The following is a 27787-nucleotide window of genomic DNA, read 5'->3' as shown; positions in this document are numbered from 1 at the left end:
AAAACATGTTTTGTCCCCTATAAAGTAAAATGTAATCTAATGAACCTAAAAGAAGTAAACTCCGCTCTGCTCCAGTGTGCCGCCTCTCGGCAACTTAACATTCCTACACATAGATGGCAGCAGTGAAAATATTTGACATTCCTTGGATTCCAATCGCAGTGGGCTCGGCTCAAATGTCAAACGCGACTATTTCGTCAACAGAGTCGTGGCGCGATAGTTGGATTTTATGAAATAACAACAAATACTTTTACACAGTGCGTTTGACGGACAATGGATAATAAACGATAGAAGTCAGTATATTTTTTTGCGTCGCAGAGGTAACCGGCGTGTCGTGTTAATCTAACGAGGAGTTCTTGCGATTCCGATACTTACTATTGATTTTTGTTCTTCGCCGGTTTTGTAACATTGTCATGAAGGTTTCAGTTGTTTAGAACGCTATCAACATTACCAAGTTTTACGTTACGTCGTGTTTATTGATTGAAATTATAATATTCTGTGAAACAACATTTCCCTTGATCTCATTGAAGAACTTCGTGGGAATAACATACATTGTGTAAGTACCCACACACTCTGTTTATTTGTTATTTTTTGGCAGTGTTAGAGTAATTACTTTATGAGTAGGAAAAGCAGACATCCTTTACAGATAGGTACGTATAAATTGTTCAGATTCAGGAAGTGTTTTTATAAAACCAGACAGAAGTTAAGGTAGGTATGCATTTTGTGAATTCAAATTTGCAAACATTAAGCCTTGGCAACTTAATTAAACCTGAGTGCTACCGCTTTGTAAACAAATGATACCTGCATAGGTAGGTATACGGATAACAATTTGGGACTATTTGATTTGAGCTCGTGCCTAAAAGGCTATGATAAGTTTATATATTGTTTATGAACCCACCATTATCTGAGCGTATACTTAAAGCTGCCATGTTATAAGTAATGTAATGACTAGTTACCTACCGGTTTGATTTGCGAGCGCGCCATGCAAAAAATTTCGCCGCTATACGGAGCGAAGGCAACAAGGTATTCAGCGAAGCAACATGGCATGGAATCTCGCGAACATAATAGTGTGGAATGCGACCGTACGCGGCGTACAAACGCTCTATTCCCACACAAGCGCATGTAGTCGCCGTACACCGTGATAAGAGCACGATAAACGTCGCCCGATTAGCCAATGTTGACGGTGACCCCGTACGGATTCCGTCAATTGTATTGGAACCACGCACACTACACGCTAGACTTTTCAAATTACTCTCGAATTTATCATAGTGTGAGTAATCGTTACGGCTTAATGTGACTGTGTATATCAAATCAATGTTCCCGACAGACCATGTGATGAGTCAAATATTTATTTACATTGTGGATTGTCTGGAAGAATTTTGTAATTTGAAATTCATTTCGATTTACAAATCCTAATGAGACAGCAGAACGCACTGCAAATCTAATTAACATACCTAGCAAGTAAACTTGATGGAATGCTTGGTTAAACTTGGTAACGGTATTTTTACACGTAATGATTCTAAATTACAAACATCAGCATTCTTTTTGGGAGTAACTACGAAGCTCGCGAGAGGTTCAGGCAACCCTACAATAGTAACATCTGCCCGTATTCCGGCCCCAAGCCACGTGCGCACGCACAGCAGGGGTAGCGACCGTCGTAAAGAATACACCTCACCCCAAATGCGGGCAACCGACAAAGGAATACTTGAGCCATCCACAAATAACCCTAACCCCTAGACTTTAAGGCATAGTTTTAAAAGTTTAACGTTAAACTGAAATAGATTATTATTTTTAACATTTGGAATGTCAAGGTTCGACCACCATGTGGTTCACGTTTGAAGACTAGCAGGTGATAACAATTTAGGTTGTATTAATTGATATTGCCTCTACGCAATACTCTTCATTCTTTCGGCATGCTACATGCATTTCAGATTACATCAGTTACAAATAAGTACTGACATCGACAGTATTTTGTCTTTCGAAAAATACCCAATTCCGATGTCCTTATTTCTGATGTCAAACATTTAACAAAATAGACAACAAACAACAGAATTTATGATATCTTTTATTTTCTTTCTTGAAACGATTTTTAACTGACTTCTACAATTGTTGTCTCAGTCGTCAGACTAGGAGCAGTAATAAGATAATTTATTATTGTATTTATTTTATAATATTCTAGATAATAATTCTCCGCAGATGTTGTACAGCTGCTGTAGTAAATGTAAACACAGCCATCTTTAATCCATTATTGGAATTTCAACTGATCACATTGTAATTAACAATCACTAATCATTCATCACCTCTGGTTTTCAATGTCTTATCCAATAAACTGTCCATTCAGAACGAAGCTCTACTGTTATGTTCTTATCTATTCTTGATTTTATCATTGTCCACATTCATACTTTTTTTTGGTCATAAATAACCCATTTCTTTTTCATTTTTCCTAAATTGTAATAAATCTGTAGTTCTGATTCACTGAATGCAAGTAATGCTTCAAGAATTCAAGCACGACACTGACATTCTTACTTAGAAATGATGTCCAAGTTTTAATGGAATTTACGTGTCAAATTCCATTACAACTTCCATGTTCCGTTGAATGGGTTCGTGACCATTTGACTATGTGTCGAATGATCTATTCGATGTGTGTATACCGACATACCAACCATCGCTGACCATACTCGTGACTGCGCCTCCGGCCAGAAAAATTCTATTGTGGTTAATGTACCAAATTCCTCATCATTAACGTAGTCATCGTATCACTCGTCATTCCAATGTTTTGTTTACCCTTCCCTGCTTCCACGCCTCTGTACCTTATTCGAGAATAATACCACGCGATGTTACTTTTAAATGTAATGCCATTATTTTAAATTCCAGGAATCTAACCTCCATTTAGATTCGTTAGTGGCATTTGTTCATGAATGATACTCGCTATCGCTACTTAAAGGGAACGTACTTCACTTTATTGTGTCTTCTTTAGTGTCATTAATAACCGTTGACTTTACCGTTTTTATTGTAAACCTATTGATTGTCAGGTATTCAGTTAATTAAGATATGACATTGTTGTCTATTTGTTTTTGTTGGCATGACCATCACAAAAATATGTTGCTTGGTATGCAGATTTAACTATGCGAATCTTGTTTATTATTATCACAATATTTTGGTCTGCGTTGTCCAATACGACGCAACGTTCATAGTTTGGTCAATTATAATGAAAAGGATTAAACTGATTTAATTTAGACATTTTTCTCACCCAACTTTTTGTCGTCATGGATCATCAGCGCGTGCAGTAGATCGGCAAGGGGTTTGCTTGGAATTCGGTTGTGAACAGCCACTGAGTCTTGCGAGACCTGTACATGAGTTTGAAAATTCTGTGAAGAAATATCATGTCCATGTACCATCGCAATAGCGATGTAAATTACATAAAAAAATACAACAGTGTTTCAAGAGAACTTAGAACGTCAAAATCGTTGAAGCAATTGTTTTATTTTAAATTAAAGGGGGATTCCCTTTAATTTAAAATAAAACAATTGCTTCAACTTCTATATCCTTAATATCTTACTAAATCCATTGCTTTTGTTATGAACAGTTTTTAAAGCTGATGTTTTATTCTGGGAAACCTAGGCTTTCTTCAAAACATCAGAATGTGGAATAATGACTGTCGAGAAACCAACTCAATGGCCATGCACTGTCTCAAACTCTTCGGGATCATTCAATCTCAATCGAAGTGCTCGTATCAACCATTGAAAGAAACCATAGGTTACAAGTTAATTGTTGATGAAATGCTAATATTTTGGCGTAGTCTTAGTGTCTGATCTGCGATACAGTGGTCCATTGGCTTCGTTCCCGGCGCGGTCGCGGTATGCGGCCGATTGCCACGTTTCACAACTCTTTGTTTGATCATCTGATTCCTCCCTCTTATTTACGTGGTGTTCGTACGACTTGGCGCACGTCTGTCCACCGTCTAGCCGTTTACGTGCCGTGAGGAATTTCCGCCGCTTTGGTATTCGCATGCCTTTATGACTTTTAGTCTGCGATATTTAATTCCAAGCCAAACAGCTTTGCGCTGCCAGACATAAATTCCTTCAAATATTTAGACTAAATGAATGATGTCGACTTCTTGTTTTAGGACCAAAATATCTTCGGATCATATTGGTGTGTCATTTGTTATGGTTACGGTCTTTCATCAAATAATTTTATAATAACTACCATAGTTCAAATAGCTGAAATGGCTGTTATAGCTGACTATTGTCAATATATTTATTCGATTTATACCTACTTGTTTCTGTAACTTTATGTGCAACGCCATTCACGTGCTTAGACAGATTTGCTTGTTGTGACAGGTAAAGATGGAGAAGGTGGAATCAGCACTGGACGTGCTATCGCGTGCTGCAACTATGGTGCAGCCTTGTCCCGCATACCCTGCCAGCGACTCCGACAGCTTTGGTAAATATATATTATTATTTTTAAAATTGTATTTCTAAACTTCTCGATAGACTCCACCGCACGATTATAGCACGGATATAGGTAATAAACAAACCACATTTTTGGGACTTATGGGTAATCTTCTTTTATTGCATTAGTAGATTTACGCTTTGACGCCTCCAGATTCTGACATCTCTAAAAGTTTCAACAAAAAGCTTACCAATAATAAAAATTCATGATTGCAAAGAAAGATCGAATTTTACTCCTGACCACATGCTTTGACAACAACTGAACGAATATAGTTGTCACTTTATAAAAATGCAGGCAAAATGAATATAATAAAAGTTGATAAAGCGTCCGCTGAATATCGACTACCTATACGCGAGATGGCACGCGGCCTTGTAGGCGGGTCGCATTCCAGATTCCACCTGACATTGTTTAATAGACATCCAACGAGACTGTCGCGTGCTAGCCGCTCTATAAGAAAAGGAATCTATAGCTCCTCACACATTACTTCATTTATTTTTAGAATCTTGTAACCGTCGGTTTCGACTGCATCTCGGTTTTTGCTCTGCAAAATCAATTTTTGAAATCATCGTGCTTTCATGATCTGTTTTGTTCAACTTTACAGAATAGTTGGATCCATTTTTTGTTTGATTGTTAATTCAAACGCCTTCGGACCGACAATCGTTTCACAAAGGACACCATTGTTTATCTACTTGGACTGGTTTTGCGATGAAAGGCTTCATTGACGATTAAACCTCGCTTCCTCGCCGATGACCGTCTGAATATGACCGTCACGCCGAACATTTTTTCTTAGTAACACGCACTCAAGCGTCACATCCGGGTTAAATGTGGATAAATTCGAACTTCGCATACATTTGCAGTAATTATAATTATGATGGCCGTGGACGATTAACCATTAATAAGCCTTTCTCTCTAAGAATAAGTTAACAATGGAGTAAAGCCCGATGAGAAAGCAGAGCTTTCTGAGAGCCACCGCGAGAATATGCCTTGGCGACGAGAAATGCGTCCCGCGTGAATTTCGCCGACCCACAATCCGGCCTGCCTTACATCCCTCTAGTGGTGCATCCGCATACCGATATCACCATCAGAATATGGGTTATAGAAGGATACTCAATATCCCTAGAACCAAAGTTTTCCTATTATAATCTCCTTTTATGAGGTAGGTTTTATGACGGCTTTTTATCTAAAAAAATAAATAAATATCTATTACACGCAGAACTGAACATACTCCTGAAATTATCATGTAGACAATTAGTCTGGAATGCCACCGATAAAAAATGTGTAATTTTAATTCCAATTAACGATGTAGATTTGATAGGCGTACTATCTAATCAAAATACGGTCACGCAATTTAAGTGATGTGTTCTTGTTTATTGAGTGTTTACAAACAATGGTCGGATCGCGGATAATTATGCAACGCGATGACAGCGACGCGGGCGCACGCGGCTCGGCGCTCACTTTCGTTGGTCTGCGTGTGGAGGCGAGCGGCCGCGTGCGTGCGCCCCGGCCACCACCAGCACCAGAGAAAGCGTTCAGGAATTTGGTCGGACCATGCTCTCTACGGACCAACAAATTGGCACGGCTCATGTTTTAGGGCTGCCCCGAATCTTCGCTGACATGAGGCTGCGCCCGCGCATACTCTTAGCAAAGAAAACCCCGAAAGAAAAACCATTTTTTTCATAGTAGAGGCGATTCGGTTAAGTCAATTTTCATTTGATTGTTATTATGTATATAGTTTAAAACTATGTTTTATACATTAAATACTGAATTAACGAAGGGATAATTGAACATCTTGAAATTATGTACCATACCTGCATAACTAGGTATTAGTTAAGTAATTACATAATGTATAATAGGAAATACTTAAAACTACGAAATTTAAGTAGTTTGGAATGTAGAGACGGTTATCTATTTATCATATCAATCGCACATTACTTTGTGTATGTAGTTTTACAGCTCTCTAGAAATGCAATACCTGGCATTCTATCGCATGTATCGAATTGAAATAGGTTTTATTGCGAAAGATATTGGGGTGAATGTGGCATGAACGAGTATATCCGGAACGCAGAGGCGGCGTGTTACGGTTTCGAAAAGAATGCTGAATGTAGGTTGCGTTGCGGACTACAGTTACCAGCATTCTTAGGACGGTATGCAATCACTGATCACTATTGTTGTAAGTACAAATAATATTTTTGGACCTCGTAAATTAAGCGTAATTGTTTACGTCCGTCCGATAGTACCGTAGACTTGCGAAGTGCGAACAACAAAGCGATAAATAACAATGATTAGTACCCATCTGTGGTATGTGTGATACCGATACCCAATTAAAATATGAAAGCTTTTATAGTTAATAAATTCCAACAGTTAGTGGTTAGAAAAAATGTGGACGCGTGCTTCAGTGACACCTGAGGCGGGTGGTCACGGCACGCGCTGAAGGAATCCCGATAGCAATGAAGTCATCATGTACAGTAGAATTTCTAATGGCAACGGATTCCATTTCGTTGGCAGCGAAGCGAGAGTGCAGCTATTCCAGCTATTCGGGCCGTCTCGCATATTGTTACAATGATCTAATAGAGGCTGCTAACTAGACGCCAATCATGTTTGTACCAAGTTTTTTTTAGTTTCCACATATCTTGTGCCTAATATTAACATACTACATTTATACGCATGTATATTAAAGGAATATCTATCAAAAATATTAAACAAAACACGTAGTTGTACCCGTTTGTGTGGCATTGAACGCGAATTGATATTTTATGACGCTTCGGCTGGAGACACTTTATTGTAATATTCATTCGCGAATCGAGATGGCCGTTAACAGAGGGACGAGTACAGAGATTTTATAAAAGAATATACTTCTTCCAAACCTTTGCTTATTAGTAAACTGAGCGTGACTACAAAATAAAGAAAAATAAAGCTCGCTTCATAAAGTTTACGTTAGCTATGCACGTCTCCTTGTGTATTAACAAATTTAAGAGCTGCATTAACCGTGATGCCCATTAACGATTCGTTCCGCGTTTCCTGCGACATGACTTGATACTCGCATCGACTCGTACTTATTAATAAGTAAGGAATGTTAATAGCCTTCGAAGGCGTTTGATTTTTCACTTGACCTCTCTTACAGTCATGTTATCGTGTCTTCGAATACTTGAATGTTTACGCCATCGGGAATGCGCAGTTTGTACTCGTTGTAGATAATAAAATTCTCAATAAACAGTAAGTAGACAGACACTAAACACGCATGGATTCCAGACAACGCCCGTGGCCGCGCTGATGCAATGTGCAATGTCGTGACGCCGGAACTACGTCATTTTTAACACTAAATAGACATTTTTTAAGTGGCTGCAAAGATAATAAATTGTAGAAAGTTCTGTGGAATGATTAATCTGGTGAGTTTGCCCGATTATGTGCGACGTTTATGAATTGAGACGTTCTTCTCCGCTCCATTAGGCGTTATGATAATATGTTTTTTATCCGAATTCCATTCGTATGCGTGGTTGGACGTTGTATGAAACATTAGGCCAACATTTGAATCCACATAAGGGATCTCCTTATAGTAGCGATTGAATTGATCAAAGCATGTCAGGGCTACCACGTACCGATACACGAATGTACGTGGTGCTATGTTAGGTTATGTAATAATAAGTTGGCCGCATACATAGCGGGGTTGGGGCTGCCTGCCTGCGCTGGGTACACATCACATCATCACATAAAATCAAAATATTTTGCTACATTGTTCAGTTACTTTGCTTTGACATTCTCTTTAAAAATAACATCACAAAAAAAATATTTTGAAAGTAAAAAATAATATCTGCAAGGCACTGCGAAATTTTTCAAATTATTTTGAACCACCGATGGAAACCAGTAAGCAAATAAAAAAAAAAGCAACGAGGGTTATGAATGATTAAATGATAAACTGAAAATACACACATATTACATATAACATATACACATATATTATATACATTACATATTTACTTGGAACTATAGAAAACTTATCACGAATTTTCTCTTAGAGCTGGACTGTAGTCTTTCAAAGTCCAGCACTGCCAAGTGCTAAGTGAAATTAGAGTCCAGCATAGTGAACATCTTTCCTTTTGTATCTTGAACATAACTTATGATCAGTTTTCGTTGTGAGAGAAAGCCTCGGGAAAGGCTTTCCATCAACAATCGGTAACGCACGTTCAGTTTCTATTTTTATTAGGTTTCATTTACAACACCATGGACTAGTTCAATTGTCGTATGTACTACAAGCTAAATAGGCGTATAGTTTTGGTTATTTGTACTTCAGAAGTTCTTGTGAAAATCGGTATTTTCTGTCTTATGATATGCACGCTCAGTGATTCAAGCCACATGCTATATTTTTCAGAGAATCTTCATGGTTTATACCTACATTAAAAACACAACAGTAACTAACAATGATTTGAACCGTGTAACAGTAATTGATGTGCAGTTAGCCGGCTTTTTAGGGTTCCCTGAGAACGCGAAATAAGTACATCTCGCTGCGGTCATAGTGGTGTTGTGTGCCATCTGAAAACTGCAGCGTACCTATTGCAGACCTCTGAAACTTTATATAAGGTGATCTGAAACAATATATAAAACTAATTAAACTATCTCGTAGTTTTACTGCTGACAGTAAAATGAAGACTGCAGTAGTACCTAAGTAGGTAGACAGGCGCATATTTCAAATTTTTGCAGCGCTGTAGTTTGGTAGAAATATGCTACAGAATTCTGGGCTGTGCACAAGCAACTCTGACTTGACGAGTTTTTTTACTCAGTGTCGCACAATTAGCAGAGTTGACGTTCCATTGTGTTGTCAGTAAGTCAGTTATCATGATAGGTATGCGTGGAACTTTACACTAAGTATCATTGAGGCTTCCATATAAAAATTACGATCTCCTTGGTTGGTTACAATGTTAATTATGATTGAATTTTAATGTTTACCCTGATGATTAATTTGATCATTAATCGAGATTGAACAGAATCATTTTAAAAGTGAAGAAAATACCTAAATAAAATATTAAATTACAGATTTAGTTGTCTGAATCGCCTTTTGCCGTCCACTACTGAACGTGGTCTCATTAATTTCAACCATCCCGATAAAGCGCAGACAATAGTTCAAATTAGATCGCTGAACTGCGGTTTGATTAAAATAGGCAAAATTCAGCCTAAAGATAAAATTCTATCCGGAAATCAATAAACTGTAATGTTTTCCCTACAACTGAAACTTTTAAAGGAAAATCATTTTCGTAAAAATATTTTCGTAACTAAATATCCTCAAGATTTTTTTCCTTTTCTGGTATAGAGTATTTAATGTAAAATATACAATACACGTGCTGGTGATATGGTCTAAGGAAGGTCACGGGCGGAATGCTCGTTACGCAACGAGCACCGTCGACCGTCATGCTCCGACTGAAACCCTAGGGTGGAAACGTTAATTACTTTACAAGTACGTACTTACCTACTTTGTGTACTTAAGTTGCTATTGCTGGGCTAGATAATACATAAGAAGTACCAGTTTTCTAAAAGTGTTTTCCACCCATTTCCATGTTATGTTCTTGTTACTTGATCAACTTGAAACCTTTGACGTTTTGGTGTTTTTTTTGTTTATTTGACCTTCCAGTGAACCAAGTAACTATCACTTGTGCAGATGCACAAGTCTATACTAGGCCTTTCAATAATTTCGATAGCAGGTTTTGAAAATTATTATTTTTCTGTGACAAATGTTTATGTAAGGTTTAATATTGTTTATGTTTGCCTATTGGTCTACCATGGCTAATATTAAATATCAAATAAGTGCTAACATTTTAATTAAAACTTCCATTTTTTTGTATTTAACTATTGACCATTGTTTTCGCTTCGCTAGGAAACTTGATAGCGACTAAGTAATTTTACAAACGTTCAAGCAAGCATTCCATAGCCATTGCGTCAAGAAGGTGCGTTTTTATTCGGATCGAAGATAAATATTCTTCCGTGGTTAACTTCCCGCAATCTTATAAATAGTTAATTATGTTTTCTATGGAAAACTCAAGATTCTTGTTCATGACTTTTTATTTTTGTCTTGGTACATAATTTATTTTCAAGTTACCAACTTTAATTGCGAAAATACAAGGTGAATCCATTCCTGTTCATTTTCTTATCAACTCTCATAATAAATTAAGAATACAAAGGGAAATACCTACCTCAGGAAATACCAATTGACAGCAGCTGTGTATTACAACTTGTTTCACTGCCATATAAACTGAATGCTTATCAGTAGGTAGATGTTTTACGTGAAAAGTTTCCCATCGCATTTTTAAGGTCCGACAGTAACTCCACCTTTTGGAAAGTATTTGTATCAAATATACGGGACATGTTTCGACAAGCTCCCCAGCCTATCTACTCTTCTTTATAGATAGCTAGATGGCGCTCATCCAAAATGTGATCCCAGTTTACGTTTTTATATGCAAGAGAGGGCGCCACTGGTAACAGAGTAACCTCTATTGATTTTTTGTGTTAGAGTTAGGCCAACCTTATTATACGAGACTTCATTTATGCAATGTCAATAACCTTTGTAAACTTATTCAGCGTAAAATAATGGAAACATTTTCCCAGAAGTCAGCCCACGTGAGAAGTTTTCATTTACCTAACTCCGAAACATGTTCACACGTTCGTCCCTTGATCTCATTGATAGGCCAGTTATATAAATTCTTGGTATTATTGTAGCCTCTTTACTAATTCAAGACTGACTTCTCGCGAACATCCACAACAGTGCGCATTAATCAACAACTTAAAAACCGCGAATTCTTGATATGCAGCAATCCGAAACAAATGCAAGGAGTCACGATTTGAATTCAATTAGAATTGAATATACACGTAATAGGTTATCGAAATGCGTAATAAGAACGCAACACACAAAAATGATGAAATGAATGTTTAAAAAAACACAATAAGTAGTTTTTAGGTAGACACTCCTACCGACTGAATACCCCTCTATTAATCAGGATAGGAAGAAGACTGGATACTTACACCAAAGTAATTGCTATTTATTTTCATGAAATAAAAGCTAATTGCAGCCACTTGAGTTAATAGGGAGACCTATAAAATGCACCTATCGGCAATCATAATAGTGCAACATACGAGTCAGTAGCGGAATGCGGAATGCTTGGTGGCGCTTCCCTCACTTTCGCTTCACACATCCGCCTTCCCAACTGCACTGGGCTTAACTTCGTTTGTTATGTAAACAAATCATTCGAAACATCTTTACAGCCGTCTCCGAGACAATACACCGTGTTTTGTAAACAGTCTTTAATATCATGTTATGTCAGCTATCGATAGACGAATCTGTTTTGACTAAACGAATTATTGGGCGTCTATTTCATGAGCTCGTCACTGGCATTGTTATATACCGATCGTATTTGTGTAGGTATTATCGGCAATTTGCGGAATGCTAAACTACTGAATTATTCAGATGTTATATTTATATCGTATTCAGTAAATAAACAAGGTGATGCGTCCTTTATTATATCCCAAAATGACGTGATTCGGCTGTTAGAACGAAAGCTAGATATCATCATGTAATTGTTCTCAAATATTTGGTAATTTCTGCTAGAGAATGTTAGCTATTTTGAATTTAAAGTCATTGTTTTCCAATCAATTAAATTAAGTCTTTTAAGCTAATTACATAAATCTAATCTAATTTGGTAACCCAATAAGTAAATCATCTACATACCTGCATTGTTTCAAAAGTCGACCTTTCGTTTAGATATGCAAATACATTGATGTCACTATCTATGTAATAGGTTGCTAGACCACATATAGACACAGATAGTGTAATACTCATACTCATTATATTTCTAGCAACACCTACCTTGCGACTACTGAATCTTCGTGTAGCAAATTGTGCCTCCAAGGTGCGCACACGCTTCCTCGATAAACGAAATATCAAAATGCCTGTTATGCATACGCCTGATCGTTTTGCCCCAAGATGCGGACGCTGCTACCGGCTTCCAACAAACCAAAACAACATTTTGAATAATATTAAATATATAATTTAAAGGAAGGCTTTCCGGCTTCTGTCGGTAGCGATTTTCTGCACGAAATCCTTGTACCTTCGCTGCATGCGTGCTTCATAAAAAAGCTTTTAGATTTTAAAGATTTTAGGCGGTTGTGGAAATTTTATATGAGCAGTAAGCCTATCGTGAGTTTCTTATTAATGGTTGGTTGGTTGGATTGGTTCATTTATGACGCCATTCGGTGAAGTAGAAAATCTTCGTAGAAAGAAGTGACATTTCTCAGTAAAGACTAAATGAGAATCGACTGACGGATTAGTTTGGGATGCTTGCAGATTCTAAACTCATATATGGTCAGCTTAACCTAAACAGCAATTGTCGTTGTCCGAACATATCAAATCACTGACGAAATCGCTTTTAGCCCACGAATATTTTGGCAATAAAACGCCATTTGATCTAGAATCACCGGATTGAATTCTTTAGATCCTTAAAAATCATTCGAAATAAGTATTGAAACTTATTTTTATTGTTTTCTAAGTAGCAAATAAATATAATTATCACAAATTGCTTAGGCACGCGGAACTGACGTCTCTAACCAGTTAATAGTTATACATAAATGTACTTGGGGAAGCGCGAGCGCCAGCAACGCGGAATCGCCGATGTTTCATGTAATAGGTATGCGTGATTACATGAATATGAATACCGATAACAAATTATGCAAAATGTCTAACATGTAGCCGAATATTTGTATGTATTATTTTCATAGAGCTCGTGAGTGGCATTTGTTTATTAGGAATATTTTCGTTTCATTTCAGCTGTCTTGATTTTGAAAGACGTTTCATTCCCCTACTCCTGTTATAATATATATAATATTCTGTGGTGATGAAGAAGCTGTATTCTAAGTAGGTGGATTTGTACTGTCGGATTTATATAATAAACCTTCCGTTGATTAACATTTATCGTAAGTCAAGTAAATACGCCATTAGGTAACTCTACAAGACTGTCCTGATTTATATTCAATCAATATTAGTTTGGCTATTTTCATTTCAATTTAGGGTCGTGGTAGCCGTAACCAACGACCACATTTATGGTCGTCTAACAAATTGGTTCGCCTATGACACGAGTAGCGGTCTCCTAAAACCCGCAAATTTGACATACGCTTCTATCTTACGTGTAGCTTCCTTCAGTAATTGAGTTTTGGAGGTCGGGTGGCACTCACAACGTTTGTTAACTTGTTAGACTTGATACGGCAGCTTTCCGTATCAAGTCTATTTAGATGAGAAACTCGGCGTAGTTTGTAAAATAGGTGTTCTTCCATTTTCGTATTCAATGATAGGCTATAAGTAAACCGATATGAATTTCCTCTCAAGGAGCATTAAATCATCTCAACAGAAGGTAGAGGTATTATTACACGAACGTAGAGTCACTTAACCTTTGCTCAAAAGGGACCGAATACTTCAAACGAATATTTATATTCGGGCAGAATTTTTGATCCTACAGATGTACTCTGCGTAGTCTGGGTACCCTCTTTTTTTAAATGATCGATATGCGTGCAAATAAGCAGGGCCTTAAGCAGGAGCATTATACCGCGGGAGAACGGATGGGCGCCCCGGGCGCTCGCAGCGCGCATGCGCCCACCGAATTACACCTCCACCCTACCAAAATATTTATTATCCCGTTTATATTGAAAACAACACGCAAATTGCTGCTAATTTAAACTTTATATTTTATATCCTTATTACTTGATGGGTTTCCGTTTTTGGGCAGATTAAGAATGATTATCACGGGATCAAATATTTAATGGCTAGAATAAAATTATTATTAGCAAGCTAGCAAGGTCCGAATGAGTTGTTCTACTATTGTAAAAATAGACATGAACATCTAGTTAGCTTTCATTGGTATTTATTTAGTGTCAAGGAGCTTCGCTACGATGCGAGGAAAGGCCAGATAGAACTTATATTACCTAATTGGCAAAAAAAACACGGTTATTTTTCTTAATAAGAAAAACACTGATCAGAGAATAAAATGCACGAGCTTTAAACCTACCTTACCTACCATCGACTGCATAAATTAGGGGAACTTCTTGTCACTAAAAATATGTAGATCTTTAAGTTCTTCATCTTCTCTAACATGAAGCTAGTTGAAAACTGGCACCCACAATAATTTCATTTTCAATTTACGAAACTTCACGTTGTTCGTTCCATCATGTTGATACTTGGCTCAGAAATCGAATCCTGAGCCGTATACAATGACCGACAAATTATCCGCTTCACTGGAGCCAAGACACAATGAAGTAACTGGAAAATAAAAACTTCCTTGACAATTACACCTGCTTGATCTATGTGAAGGTTTTAATAAAAAAAAACAGGTTACGTAAAAGTATCAAAATGCCTATAAACTGGACGATTTGTCCAGTTTTTATATGTCCCGAATCTTTTAAACCTAAACACCCCAATGTATGATATAACTTCAGTAAGTAAGCAACCACTTTGTATGACTGCTGCTGGGAATCACTTTGATATAACTAAAAGTGAATTTGAAGTAGCACTTGTTTTTCAGAAGATAACAGAACTTTTACAACTTTAGGGTGCCTTCATTTGCATAGAACCAAAACATATTTTGTAAATAATAAGTTTGGGGTGAACTTGCCATGAAAGCCGATGAAAAATACTCTTGAAGGATAAAAAAGAAATTGTTTATTTTCACTACTTTCAACTACAAGCGTGTGTCTATTGGTACCTTAGGTGCCTCCTTACCAACGGGTAGGTATAATAATTGTAAATGAATCGATGCACTTGACAAATACTAAAAATAAACCTATTAATTTTATCCAAGTGTTCCATATAAGTTTATAAACATCATTTGCTAAGGTTAAACCTTGCGTAAACCTTTATTTAATGAACTCGTTTATCTAACCTTACGGATATAAAATTGTGTCACTGGATTTATTGATAACATTAATTATAGTTGTAGGTAACTTTAAAGCTGGAGACATTCATGTACCTATCAAATTAAATATTGTAGTCGTTTTACATGCATTTAAAACTTCAGAGAAAGGTTTTCTCTAATCATCGTCTCTAATAGCCGTGTTAATTCTCTTATTAATTTACCATTTCTATTCGGCGAAATCCTCAGACATAATTAAAGCACGGCGCCAAAGTCTACCTGTCGGTGTACCTTTGCCCGCCGCTCTATTAGACAATAAAAAAGTTAATGCCTATACGGGCTTGCCGAGATGCGGCAACTTCTCACAGTTCCCCACCCTCGCCCCACCCCGCGCACCGCCAACAAAATAAAACACAACCTTCCAAGGATACAACCACCGTAATTTTAAATTAAACATAACAACATAGAATTGGCAGGCGAATTTCAACACTGCCACTTAAGAAACAACGTTGAATTTCATTTCGTAGCCTTAATATTCTATTCCACGACATAACACATGACAATACAAACTTTAAAGCCTTGAAAATACAGTTCAGTATTCGAAGAAAGCTTAGCGAAGCAAGGTTGTAGACGCAAAGGCAGGGAGAAGAGTAAGAGGGGTTCATTAATCCCCCTGCGCCCTGCGCGCACGCACTTTCATGAATGGACCGAACAGGTTGATGTGTTTCAAATACAGGGTGATTCTTAAAAGATACGTTATTTATTAGAAGCTATAGGTATTCATGTTCTTTCAAAAACTAATATCGGGAACAATGGAACAGCAAGAGTTAAATGAAATATCGAAGGAAAATATCACGTAGGCACATTTGAATGCATTTATTCATACCGACTAACGGAGATAATAAGGTCACTGATCAAAATTACAAAACAATGTTTTGTTTGTTATCGCGAAGTCTTCACTGACTCCCAAATTCTGTGATGTCATCAGTTCCTTTGTGTTCTGGCCGTGGGCACGGATGACCGCAAATTTGGTCTCAATTCTTTCACCTTTGCCTGTGGTGACAATCCGTTGCCTTGTTCCCAAAATGTATTGACGTCTTAGGTTTTAACTGTTTTGTTTGGTACCTATCTTCTGAATTTGTCGTGATCCTCAATATATGGAAAGCTCTCGCGTCTCAGCGTTCTTGGTGTGACACTAAGGTTGGCGTGTGTGCTATGTGGCCAAACAGGTCGTTCCACTAACATCCTGTGCATGGAAGGTTCGAAGGAAGCGCCGCAACGTCCGGCCGCGTGGATGTAGCGTGATGCTCTTTTTCCTTTTCGGTTTGTTTTTTGTTCATCTCATTTATTTATTCCAATGTAATCTCTTCCAGTTCATTTTTTATTCAGTCGGCCTTCAGTGTTACCTGTGCCGGGACGCCAAAGCCTTGTCTATATTATCGTCTTAGCACTTTTGCTAAATAAACGTTTTGACTAATTTTTTTGTGTTGTGTTGACTTCTGCAAATATTTGTGACATTTGTAAAAATTCTGGTTGTGACTTTGTGGCCATGTGACTAGACTGGTGTCGGTTGATATCTAGTGTTGATCCAGTGTGTTGTGATGATGGAACTTCCGCACTACCTGCTTCTCTTAGCTCGGACTTCGCTGAGCAACTTGAACCTGCTTTCAATGGAACCTCCACAGTCTCCCAAATTTAATGTGCCTCTTTGGCAGCCCTGGGTTGCTTCACCACAGAAAGGTATCTAGGAATAATTCATAGCTTTTATTTTGAATTTATTTTGGCTCTTGAATAAATAGTTTTTGGAGCTAATTAGTTTTAGTAGGGCGCAAGCCTTACGGATCTTCTAAAATATTTAAAATTAGTTGTGCTTGCGATTTGTAAAAAAAAAAATACTACAAGATTCTAATAGAAAAATAAATGAGATGTGATTTCGAATTTCTGAGATTTATTAACGTCTTCTATTACCCAGAAATACGTATCGGGTTCGATAAATGATATCGGGTTGTGAACCTGTGCGCAAGGGCCTGAAACCAAATACCAATTAAGTTTGTAGGGAGGGCAGCTATTATTTAACTAAGACCTGAAATAGTAAACCTAATGGTCTCGGTGTCTTGGGGTATGTAACTCAATTAATTTATAGTAAGCCCTTAGCTAAGGTGGTTACTCGTGTGTTTCTTACCTATTTTTTTACCGTTCATTAATCTATTGAATATCTGAGAATTAAGTTATGAATTGTACATTGTCATGATATTATGTGGATATTTAATTTACATTGCAAAACCGTTGCTCCTATAGAACACCCCTAAAAACGTGACATTCGAATTGAGAACTGCCTTCATTTTCGAAATGCTCTAAAAACGAATTCAGCGACAGACACGATGATAATTTTTGGACCCTGTCCTTGGACAGTTTCATAGACGATTTTTATTCACGAGTCATATATTTCCAGAGACACCCAGTACTGCATCGAGTGGCGAGTCGGAAGGCGATCGCACCCTGTCTCCGGAGACGCCGCGCGCGCAGCCCAAGGAGCTCACCGGCAAATGGCGCAGGGAGAGGCGTTCCACTCGCCTGCCTGATTATAGACCTAGGTAAATAATTATTTTAATAATACCATGTTTTCTTCAATAGTTCTTTCTATTCTCGAGTGAAAGATAAATAAATATAATAAACAAAACTTCTTTCGCAAATATTTCATGAGCGAAAGAAAATATGTAATTCAAAAAATATGTAAACACGTTTGAGTCCCCGTAATTTTAGTCATCATAAGTTAAATGCCGAAATTGCCGTAAGGGCCTAAGCGATGTAATTTAATGCCAATAATTTTTTAAATAAGTAAGTAATTCCCCTCTCAAGACGGTAGCCGTTTGGGGCGACATTCCATTGAAACAGAAAAATAAAACAGATTGCATCTTCCCATTTAATTTCCATAAATTAAATTTGTTTCCAGGGAGAACGGCAAGATGGCGCTTCGGTCGCAATCATTCAACGAGAGGCGCAGCGTGGCGTCTGTTGCGCGCGCGCAGCCCCACAGCGACGGAGAACTCTCTGACGAGATCGATGATGGACCGGCGAACTTGGCTATCAATGGGAAAAGTAAGATTTCTTATCAATTTATTAAAAAGAGTTAAAAATGTTTCTGATTAAGGCTAGCGAAAATTCTCTGCTTAAACTGAGTTCAGAGTACATAGATCATACTTTCATCCATTTCATTTTAGTAATTTAAATAAAATCTATCTAAACATCTTGTAATTAAATTACCAGTTACTTAAATTAAAACATCTCAATCGTTTCCAAACCAATTCCATTTCGTCCGTGTCCTTCAGAACGATTGCTGGAACCAAACAATAGCACAGCTATTCCGGTTTATTTAACGAAAAATATATTTAATAGGAATTGCTTAGCAAACAATTTTGCTTAGTAAACAGGCGAGACGTTATTCGACAGCTCGATTGGATTTTCAACTCTGGCAAAATACGAAACTGAGTCAAGGACGCAAAAAGTTATGCGAAGAAGCCAACATAAGACTTCTAAGCAAAATCTGATACCGTACAAATCCCTGAACAAACTAATGAAATTTGCCGCTCTAATCTCTTCAGAACCGTATATTAAAATACCTAGTATAGGTTTGTTGTTCGTCTTTGATATCTGTCACTCGTAAAGGCGAGGCGAAATCAACTTACGTGCTGATACGAGCGGTTTCCAGTCTCACATAAGTACATTTACCGAACTCCTTTGAAAGAGTACAGCCGTGTACAAAGCCTTAATAGATAAAGGGTCTTAAGTGCTTAGTCCTGCCTTTTCAAGAATTACTTTCTTCTATTTTATTATGGATGGTGGATAAAGTTTCTGTTTTGATTGGTGAACTGAGATTGTGGAATCCCCTGAGGTTGCTTAAGTTACTGTTAATGAACTAAGACATTTCTGATTAAGGATTTGATATAAAAGTATTGAAGATGAAATTGGTTAAAGTTCTGAAGGTTTATTACGCTTAACAATGTTCAAGATTATGTAACTCTGACTTGATTAGAATCCGTAGCGAATAATCTTGACAATTTGCGTCAATAGATAAGTGGTTCCCGCATTTAGGCACATTGCTAATCACTTAGCTATTTATGGTATTCAGAATGATTTCCTTCGGTAGCGTCATTATGATAAATCAGTTTATCTGAAGCATGTCATTAACTCGATGACGAATGTCACTGCTACCGTTTGGAACAGTTGTCTCTTTATTACAATTCTTGTCGATTAAAAGGCTGCGTCATATTTTTTGTAGTCATTCTATTGTGGTATAATTTTTTGCAACAAAATACATAACATAATTGTAGTTTATCCTGAACCCGAATGTGTCTGCATTGTTCTGGTGTGACAACTTTATCACTGTTGTATATTTCTTTTTCTTAGCCTTAAAACGTCTATAATCTCTAATGTATAGTTATTTGAAAATGGTTATGTTTGTTCCAGGAGCTCCCCCAGAATATCCGGCTGGCAAGAACGAAGCGCCTATTGACATGCGCTTACGATCCCGCCCCGCACCGCCGCCCTACACCAGGCCTTCTGTTATCACGAAGAGCAAGGATACTCCACCAGGTAAGGAATGACAAGGGATTTAAAGAAAAAGCCAATATTAAAAAACATTTAGTCGGAGTCTGTCTCCGACCAAATTCTCAAAACAAAGGATATTAGAAATTTACTTAGATTTTCTTCTTTATCAGGTTCAATGTCAATGTGCGATCCAGTCATCGACGAACATTTCCGACGCTCGCTGGGTGACGATTACATGAACTTATTTAAGAAGAACAATCCCGAAATTGCTCAGCCCGTGCCAAAACCGAACATGAAAGACCGCGCCAGCAGCCCCATACAGTTTAAGACTGAAGAGCTCCCCAAACCCACGAAAGTAATTGCTATGGATGTGGATGATGCAAGTATGTCAGTAGACGATCACTTTGCAAAGGCTTTAGGTGACACTTGGAGGCAAATACAGACATCAAGGTTAAAAGATAATGAAAAGGTACAGCCCCCGACCAAGGGCGGCGTCGACGATCACTTCAGCAAAGCCCTCGGCGAGACGTGGAAACAAATTCAATCATCCAAACTCAACTTAGACACTGACAACGAGAAATCTAAAGATCAAACGACGAAAATTATTTCAAGGAGCGGAGTGGTAATATAATAACGGTAGTTAAGCCGCTGGGTGGTTCGGTTTACGGCCTTGTAAAATTTACGAGGCATTTTCATGATACTAACTGGAGTATCAATAAATTCCCACTTGTTTTACATAGAGAAAGCTATTATTTTGAGAATGGTACGGAGTGTGTGCCACTTCTTATGGTGCCTTCACACCTGCGTCGTAGATGAAGATTTATTCCGTTTGTTACAGCCATGTATCGAACACAAGCTTTTTGGCACTTCGCCTTTGTTTATCATAAAATGTATTCAGTGTTTCAGATAACAAAATGTCAATAACAAGTTATAACCGATATAAAAACAGTGCCTGAAGATAACATTGTTTCACGCGGGTTGGAGGCACATTTATGTCTAATAAATCGAGATCCATGACAATTCTGTTACCTTAGGTTTTGGGTAATATTTTTGTATTGTTATTTAATTGTAAATGATATATAAATAGTCAATTAGTCACCAGTTACACATTGTAAGTTATTACCTCAATATGAGCGCTTTTGCACAATTCACTAATAGGGTAAGTAATAATGTTGTAAATAATAGTCATTGTGTGGTTGAGGCGATTGTGTGAATATTTATGAAAGGAGATATTTAGATATGTTTGACTAACTGTGTTTCATTTCAACATTAAATGTTCCTCGTGTAAAATGTGTGAATGTGCAAGTAAAACTTCGAATGTAACGAGATGCCCATCGAAATTTTACGGCAGATGTTTTGTCAAAGTGTTTAAATGTTTTATTTTAATTAATTAATGTATGAGTATGTTGAGAAAAACTTTTAAGAACACAGTAATATAAATCATGAAGCCTGTGGGGAAAGTGATAGAGTATTTGAGAACTTCAACTAAATGTCCTGTAACGCGATGTTAAATTAAAATGGAACCTACACCTTTGCACCTCCCGTCCTAGATTACCTTCGTGAATTTAACATTTTCAATGGAAAAAAGATTTTAGCTCCTGTTAGGATTTTTGAATTTTTTTGGATGTGATGCTCCGACATACTTATGAATTTTATTCCAAATAATTACCTCTACATCATCATCCTCCGAGCCTTTTTCCCAATCATGTTGGGGTCGGCTTCCAGTCTAACCGGATTCAGCTGAGTACCAGTGCTTTACAAGAAGCGACTGCCTATCTGACCTCCTCAACCCGATACCCCTTGGTTAGACTGGTGTCAGACTTACTGGCTACTAATTACCTATACATATTACGACAAAATTATTTTTTTATGTGATTCATTATTTTCCTCACAAAGCTCTTATTGTTTTAATAAATCGAGGAGCAGCAGGCTGTATCCTCGTTTCCTACGACTTAGTATAAATATACTTCGTTTGATGTATGTAAATAACGTTTTCCTATTTATGCACTTTAATTTTAAGTATAATGTCGTTAAAGACGAGCAAATACACATAGCCTTTAAAATTCTGTGTTTTATTTATTTCTTTACTTAGCCTGGGGAAATATCATAAACTTTTTATAGAAATTCTGAAGTTGGATGCTGATACTACGCTTAGGAGATGAGATGAAGATGCTTAAGTACTTTCGTTTACAGGTTGTTGTAATAATTATATTAGTTATTTTCATTATAAAATCCCACTACGGGACGCGGTTGGCGCTACGACAGTTCAAGAGGAGAAGAAGATTGAGAGATTGATGGGTCTGATGCCAAGTGCTATCAAACATAATTTAGCAAGATAAATTATGTACTAAATTTTGAATAGTAAACCTATTTTTTCATACGCCTTCTAGTTTAGTTCAAAATCGCCAAAAAAAAACATACCTACCTATAAAGTGTAGTTTTATTATGAAGTTTTGGATTAAATACGTATTTTTGATCGACCTAGTACCGCATCAATTCAAATATATTGTAGGTAAACAGTAGATGAATTAATAATGATGACACAAAAAATTACGACAGTATTTTATTTCTTTCGTCTAAATAAACTGAAAGGCACATAAAAAAGTCACTTTAGAAAAAAAGACGTCGTTACTGGTTCCCTTTTATTTATCCATCCCCTTCAACTTACCTAATTCCCTGAAAGAAACTGTTGTGTTCTAGAGAAAGCCCGTACTTAAGTAGGCATCTAATTCAGTTACACGAATTAACATAATTGCACCCAACAAGATAAGATGGACAGGGGATTACAAACGAAATTTGACTTGAAGTCAAGCCTTTTGAGTACACATTCCTTTGTGATGGTTTTTGTTGTGTTTATTTTTCGACAGACAGAATTTTCTTTTTTATTGAGCTATGAAGTAGTATGTAGTCGTGTATTTGCTTTTATTGTCTTGAAGGTACTTACTTAGGGACATGAAGGTAGTAGGTAGATTTTTTAGGAACATATCAATTTATTGTTGGCCGCCTGAAGTCTGGTGTTTGCAGCCAATAAATCATATCCGCGGATCATATGCCTACTTAAACTACTCTATTATTCCTTTAACCTTGCACGTCGAAGATAATAAAGAATTATGATATCAGTACCTAGGTAAAATTTCTCGCTTCCAATTTCTTTTATAGTTAGGCATAAACTTCTAACAACGATAGTAAACTTAGTAGGTATATATAGGTACTGACTACAGCAATCAAAAGCCTGGATTATCGTGCTATAGGTTACCCACTCGCATAGCGTGGAATGGATTTCTATACAGAACATTCTTATTACAGTAGCCATTTTCACTAGTTCCTGATAATATATTACTAAGGTACCTTACAGTTATTACAATTCAAGTCGTGTACTGTTCTAGAAAATAATTTTGTGCATAAATTAAACCAAAGTTAGTCAACCTACGTGACACACATCCACCTAGCAAAATCTGAATTCAGTTTGTAGTTACACAAGTAGGTACCTACTTTTGCTAAAAACTCTTATCTAACGCTCAGAATTTATTAAAATTACCAACATTACCTACACCAATTTACTTTGCTGAAAATTCGTCGCATTTTACCAAAGGAAATTGTTAGCTAAATTCTTCAAAAAGTTATGTAACAAGTACGTATATGTTAAAGGTGACCTCATTAGGTGGTATGTCGTAGAATAATTCGCTGAAACAATAATAGTGCGTAGATGTTCATTTTCATTTATTTCTCTTTATGTACCTTTGTTCCTTCACAAACAAGGAACACCCTTAAATATTTAAGTTACTACTAGTTTCCGTTTCTTGTTGTTATTAGCAGCCACTGAAATATTAACATCATCTGTGGAATTTTCAGCCGTCTAACTATCACGGATAATGAGAAGATACAGCCTGCTGACAGACGGACAGCAACTTACTAACAGGATCGATAATAAATGGTTTTTCTTTCTTTCTTTCTTTCAATCCCTTTTTAATATTTGGGTACGTAAGCCTAAAAACGTGGTCGATTGTAATTCATTTATTTACTTCTTTCTATCTATGGAAAGGTATTTTGATGTTTTCGTAATACTTCTTATACCTTCATTATTGTGACACATTGGATATTTCCTTATTATGAGTTTCCGACATTACGTTCTTAGATAGATTTTCATAGATCATAAGTAAGTTAGTGACAAGTAAGTTTGGGATGTGGCCGGGTCGCTAATATGTCGCTACGTCGATGGAGCAGTGAAAGATCATTGCTATCTATCTATGCATGCATCTATCTAACTTTCAACGAGCAATATTTGTATAAGTAATCAGACGAAAATGTCAAACCAATAAAACATTCCCACTTATCTAATCAACCTTTGTTTAGGTAATTGTAATGTAAATAAACTACACGAAAGCTCTAATAAACACACATAATAGAACTAACACTACATTACATAAGCACGCAGCACTAATTACTCTATTAGATGCTGATCCGCCTATTCCCATAAGCATACTATAGCAATTACTTATCGATGCCATGAAATGATGTAGGTGTGTTTCTCGTTAATTTATAATAAAAGAACAGCTAGATATAATCAATCATGGCCGCTCATTACGTACACCGTGTGTTAATAACATAAATTAGAGCTTAACGGAACTGACAAGTATACCAACCTAGCATTATTCCCTTACTAGGGAACCACATTTACTATGTCGCATGGTATTAATTGGAATATGTTTATGTCATTTAGATGTTAATTATAACTATTCTCGGCCTAATATTGCTAATGAGTCTGATGTAGTGGCGATATATTGATTAGAATTAAAACCTCGCATAATGATTGTTGATATCATGTCAGCACGATGATATGGATATCTCGGGAATGTCGATACGGATTAAAGAACAAAATGATGACTAGATAGGATTACCAGTCCTCTGATATAAGTATGGGGCACTTCTAGGGCCAAGGACTGAATGTACACAACGCTCTAAACCACTATACTTACACATTATTCGAAGGTTATATACCTACTATGATGAGGCACTAGGCGTCTAGATCAAGATACCCATATGTAAAGCGATACCCAGCTCCTAACTTATTTTTGGAAGGTTCTCATTTATATCACCCTGACCTTCGGATTAACTATTCTTATACTTTCCTAATTATATTGTTACGGATCACTGATATCGTTTTAGCTTATAAGTATTCCTACATAGTGAATTTTGAATAAGGAATTTTCTGAACTGAGAACTTTGAGAGTAAAGTGTGAATTGTAACAGCATTTACGGAGAATCCTATGTTTGTGATACAAACAGGGTTTCATTCCAAAAGGTATTTTTGAGACAAATGCCTACCTACTTCATGAACTATGCATACACAGCTATTCCGTATAGGTCTCTACCTACCTAATAATCTGTCCAGTGAAGTCACGTGAATGCCGGCTTAGTTCACAAAAAAAACCGCCGCCGCCGTTATGTAAGAGAAACCTTATTCCTAAAATACGGCCGATGTAAATGTCATGTAATAGAAAAACGGTGTAAGGCAAAAGGTGAAGCCATGTTCGATATGTTCCCAATATCGTAACAGTTGTATCACAATCATACAAGTGCTGTATAAATGTCGTACAGGAAACTAGGCGACGTTATGAAGACGTATGTAATATGTCTTGGTGAGACACTCGACGGCGGAGTATCAATTGTAGGAAAATACACGCTGTGTTCGGAAAATATCAGTTTCTATGTCGACTTGTTACGCGAAAATAGTGAGATACTGCTAAATGTTATTCGCAAAGTAGAAAACAGCATAACTTTTGACTAAAGCAGATTTTATTGGAGTACTTTTAAGGTTTGTTTTGTACCTGAAGGAAATATTATTTATTAATATTATCTAATACGACTAGACTTTTCGTTTCTCGAGTGCAATTAAAAACTAAACAATAGTTTTCCTACCCTTACCCCCGAATAGGATTAATTCAAAATCATAACTCATTTCAGTCTATGAAGCAACTACTTGAAATTAATATGAAACCAGTATCAATTAACATGAAGCCCTAGCTGAATCTATAAGTCTTCTTGAGATCCTCTCTTGCATAGCAATAGAAAGCCAAGTTACCTGAGTGCTCTTATACAGTGAACACTCAGAAAGCAATAAACTTGGTACCTATTCAGAATGATGTGACGTGCATCATAATAATTTTTAACGACAGCTACTTTTGCAGAAAACCTCTGTAGTTCATTTGAGTGTTTCAGTAAAAGCCTCCTTGAATACAGAAAATCCATTACTTATTCAACATTTGCATGAAAGGGATCCAAAACAAATAACACAGTATGGAATTTTTATAAATCGTTTTATTAAACGTAAACAACAGTTCAAGGCAAAAATAACAAGTAAACAATGTTGAACCACGCTATATTTAAATAGTATTTATAACCAGTATAATTGAAATGTTTCTCTTCAGAAAGCCTGCAAAATAAAAATATTACCAAACACCATACCTTACATAGGTAAAAAAGTAAAACTACGGCAGTCGAATGTGGAAATATAATTTCCCAATTTAATTTTCCCTTTGATTTGCCGGGTCTCCACATTCGAGCACTGAATTCGAATGGTGCTAGAGAATTCAGCACTCTATCCACACACTCGAATACAGTTGTCAAATTATGGACCAACGATGTTCTTCCCACAGCTTCTATTTATTCTTCTTCCACCTTCTAAAGTCGTCCAAATCTGCGGGAGAGCAGCAATCGATTTTGCAGGTAAACGTGTACGGCTCCCCCAAGAGTCATACTCCTTCTGAATTACACAGAGAAGAAATGGGGAAACTGACTCATGGGGAGCGCTACCTACATACATAAAGATTTGTCATTACAAATATTGCAAATTGTATTGGTATTAATGACGTAGAAAATATACGGACAGAGCTTTTATTATAATAAATTTTAACGTTGATCGATGACTTACAATCTGTTTTGATTAATCTTCTCCCTAGGGACTATTTTCTTCTTGCACATCGCTCTTCGTTCCTGGAAAAGACAAAATTTATCATTCTTAAATACACACAACGTAAGGTACCAGTAATTTTTTCTCCGGAGCTTTTTTCTTGCCTATACTTCGCAAATTAAGATCTGAAAAACTGTCATGGTTTTCCCATAAGCAAATAACTCAATCTGTTAGCTAGCTACTAATAACATTATTTTACAAAATGTCGCAAAACTAATATCCGGCAGCGGAAACTATTTCTTGATTGGAGATTACATGCCTACCATGTGCTATGTAGCGTAGGACGACCCTGCCTGGCTCGCCAATATCAATCCTACGAAACAGCGTTGTAGGCAAGAAATAACTTGGCCACGGAGCTCAGACAAGTTTTGTATCGAGTTTAGTTTGTGGAAAATATAATATTGTATGTATAAGAAAATACATATTTTTAAATATCGAAGTCTTATTAACTTTAAACACATGTTGCAAATTCCATTTTTTTAGTCATACCTAAATATAAGTTCAACGTTATTATCATTGTTATTTTTATATCCTCTTATAGGTATACGGGTGATATAAAAATCTAAATTGGATCTAGGTAATAAATAATAGAGCAATATTCCATGAAAAGAATCGTGATACCGGTGAATGGCTATGAAAAAGAAACATGTTGAACCACGTGCCACATCGCATCTGATTGCTATTGACATTTGACACGAGGCGTCCTCAGCGGGCCGCGCTGAACGCTTTCATTATTTACGTGTAGTGTACCTGTCCGGCGGGGTATCGATCGCGCGCGCCCCGCCCCGCACCTCGCCCCCCACACCCCCTCACAACTGACTAAATATGAAAATAATTGGTTCACGTGTGCCTAATATGATTATGACACGGAGTGAAGCTGAACTTGAACGCTTTGTAGTGCTCGACGAAAAAACTGGGTTATTGTTTCAGTCGAACATTTTAGCTT

The 27787-nt window shown here is 36.9% G+C and overlaps 1 protein-coding gene and 1 long non-coding RNA gene across 4 annotated transcripts; one reads left to right on the top strand and one right to left on the bottom strand.

Moving 5' to 3' along the window:
- The first annotated feature begins 166 nt into the window (after nucleotides 1–166).
- LOC124630508 lies at nucleotides 167–21934 on the top strand. Of its 3 annotated transcripts, none has more exons than XM_047164446.1 (6): nucleotides 167–553; nucleotides 4338–4440; nucleotides 17776–17917; nucleotides 18277–18422; nucleotides 19791–19916; nucleotides 20042–21934. In XM_047164446.1, exons 2-6 carry the CDS (start codon nucleotides 4344–4346, stop codon nucleotides 20500–20502), a joined length of 972 nt encoding a protein of 323 aa, XP_047020402.1. In that variant the 5' UTR covers nucleotides 167–553; nucleotides 4338–4343; the 3' UTR covers nucleotides 20503–21934. The 3 variants fall into 3 exon arrangements, with proteins under 3 accessions (XP_047020402.1, XP_047020403.1, XP_047020405.1); XM_047164447.1 differs by lacking the exon at nucleotides 167–553 and adding an exon at nucleotides 3755–3997; XM_047164449.1 differs by lacking the exons at nucleotides 167–553; nucleotides 4338–4440 and adding an exon at nucleotides 16846–17063.
- On the bottom strand, nucleotides 8380–10694 carry LOC124630509. Its single transcript, XR_006984436.1, has 2 exons — nucleotides 10629–10694; nucleotides 8380–9029 (listed from the first exon to the last, which is right to left on the bottom strand). It is a non-coding gene; the product is annotated as an uncharacterized LOC124630509 (long non-coding RNA).
- Nucleotides 21935–27787: the final 5853 nt, after the last annotated feature.

Source organism: Helicoverpa zea, chromosome 5, assembly GCF_022581195.2.
Source record: "Helicoverpa zea isolate HzStark_Cry1AcR chromosome 5, ilHelZeax1.1, whole genome shotgun sequence".
In the NCBI taxonomy this organism is placed as follows: Eukaryota; Metazoa; Arthropoda; class Insecta; order Lepidoptera; family Noctuidae; genus Helicoverpa; species Helicoverpa zea.
Note: the sequence above shows the minus strand (reverse complement) of the source record. Positions and strands in the feature narration are given on the sequence as shown.

Bases quoted from the DNA above. Each gene is read 5' to 3' on its own strand.
- LOC124630508 (XM_047164449.1), top strand. From the start codon at position 16,925: ATGATGGAACTTCCGCACTACCTGCTTCTCTTAGCTCGGACTTCGCTG. The intron at 17,918-18,276 runs GTAAATAATTAT...ATTTGTTTCCAG, and splicing joins CTGCCTGATTATAGACCTAG to GGAGAACGGCAAGATGGCGC. The intron at 18,423-19,790 runs GTAAGATTTCTT...TGTTTGTTCCAG, and splicing joins CTTGGCTATCAATGGGAAAA to GAGCTCCCCCAGAATATCCG.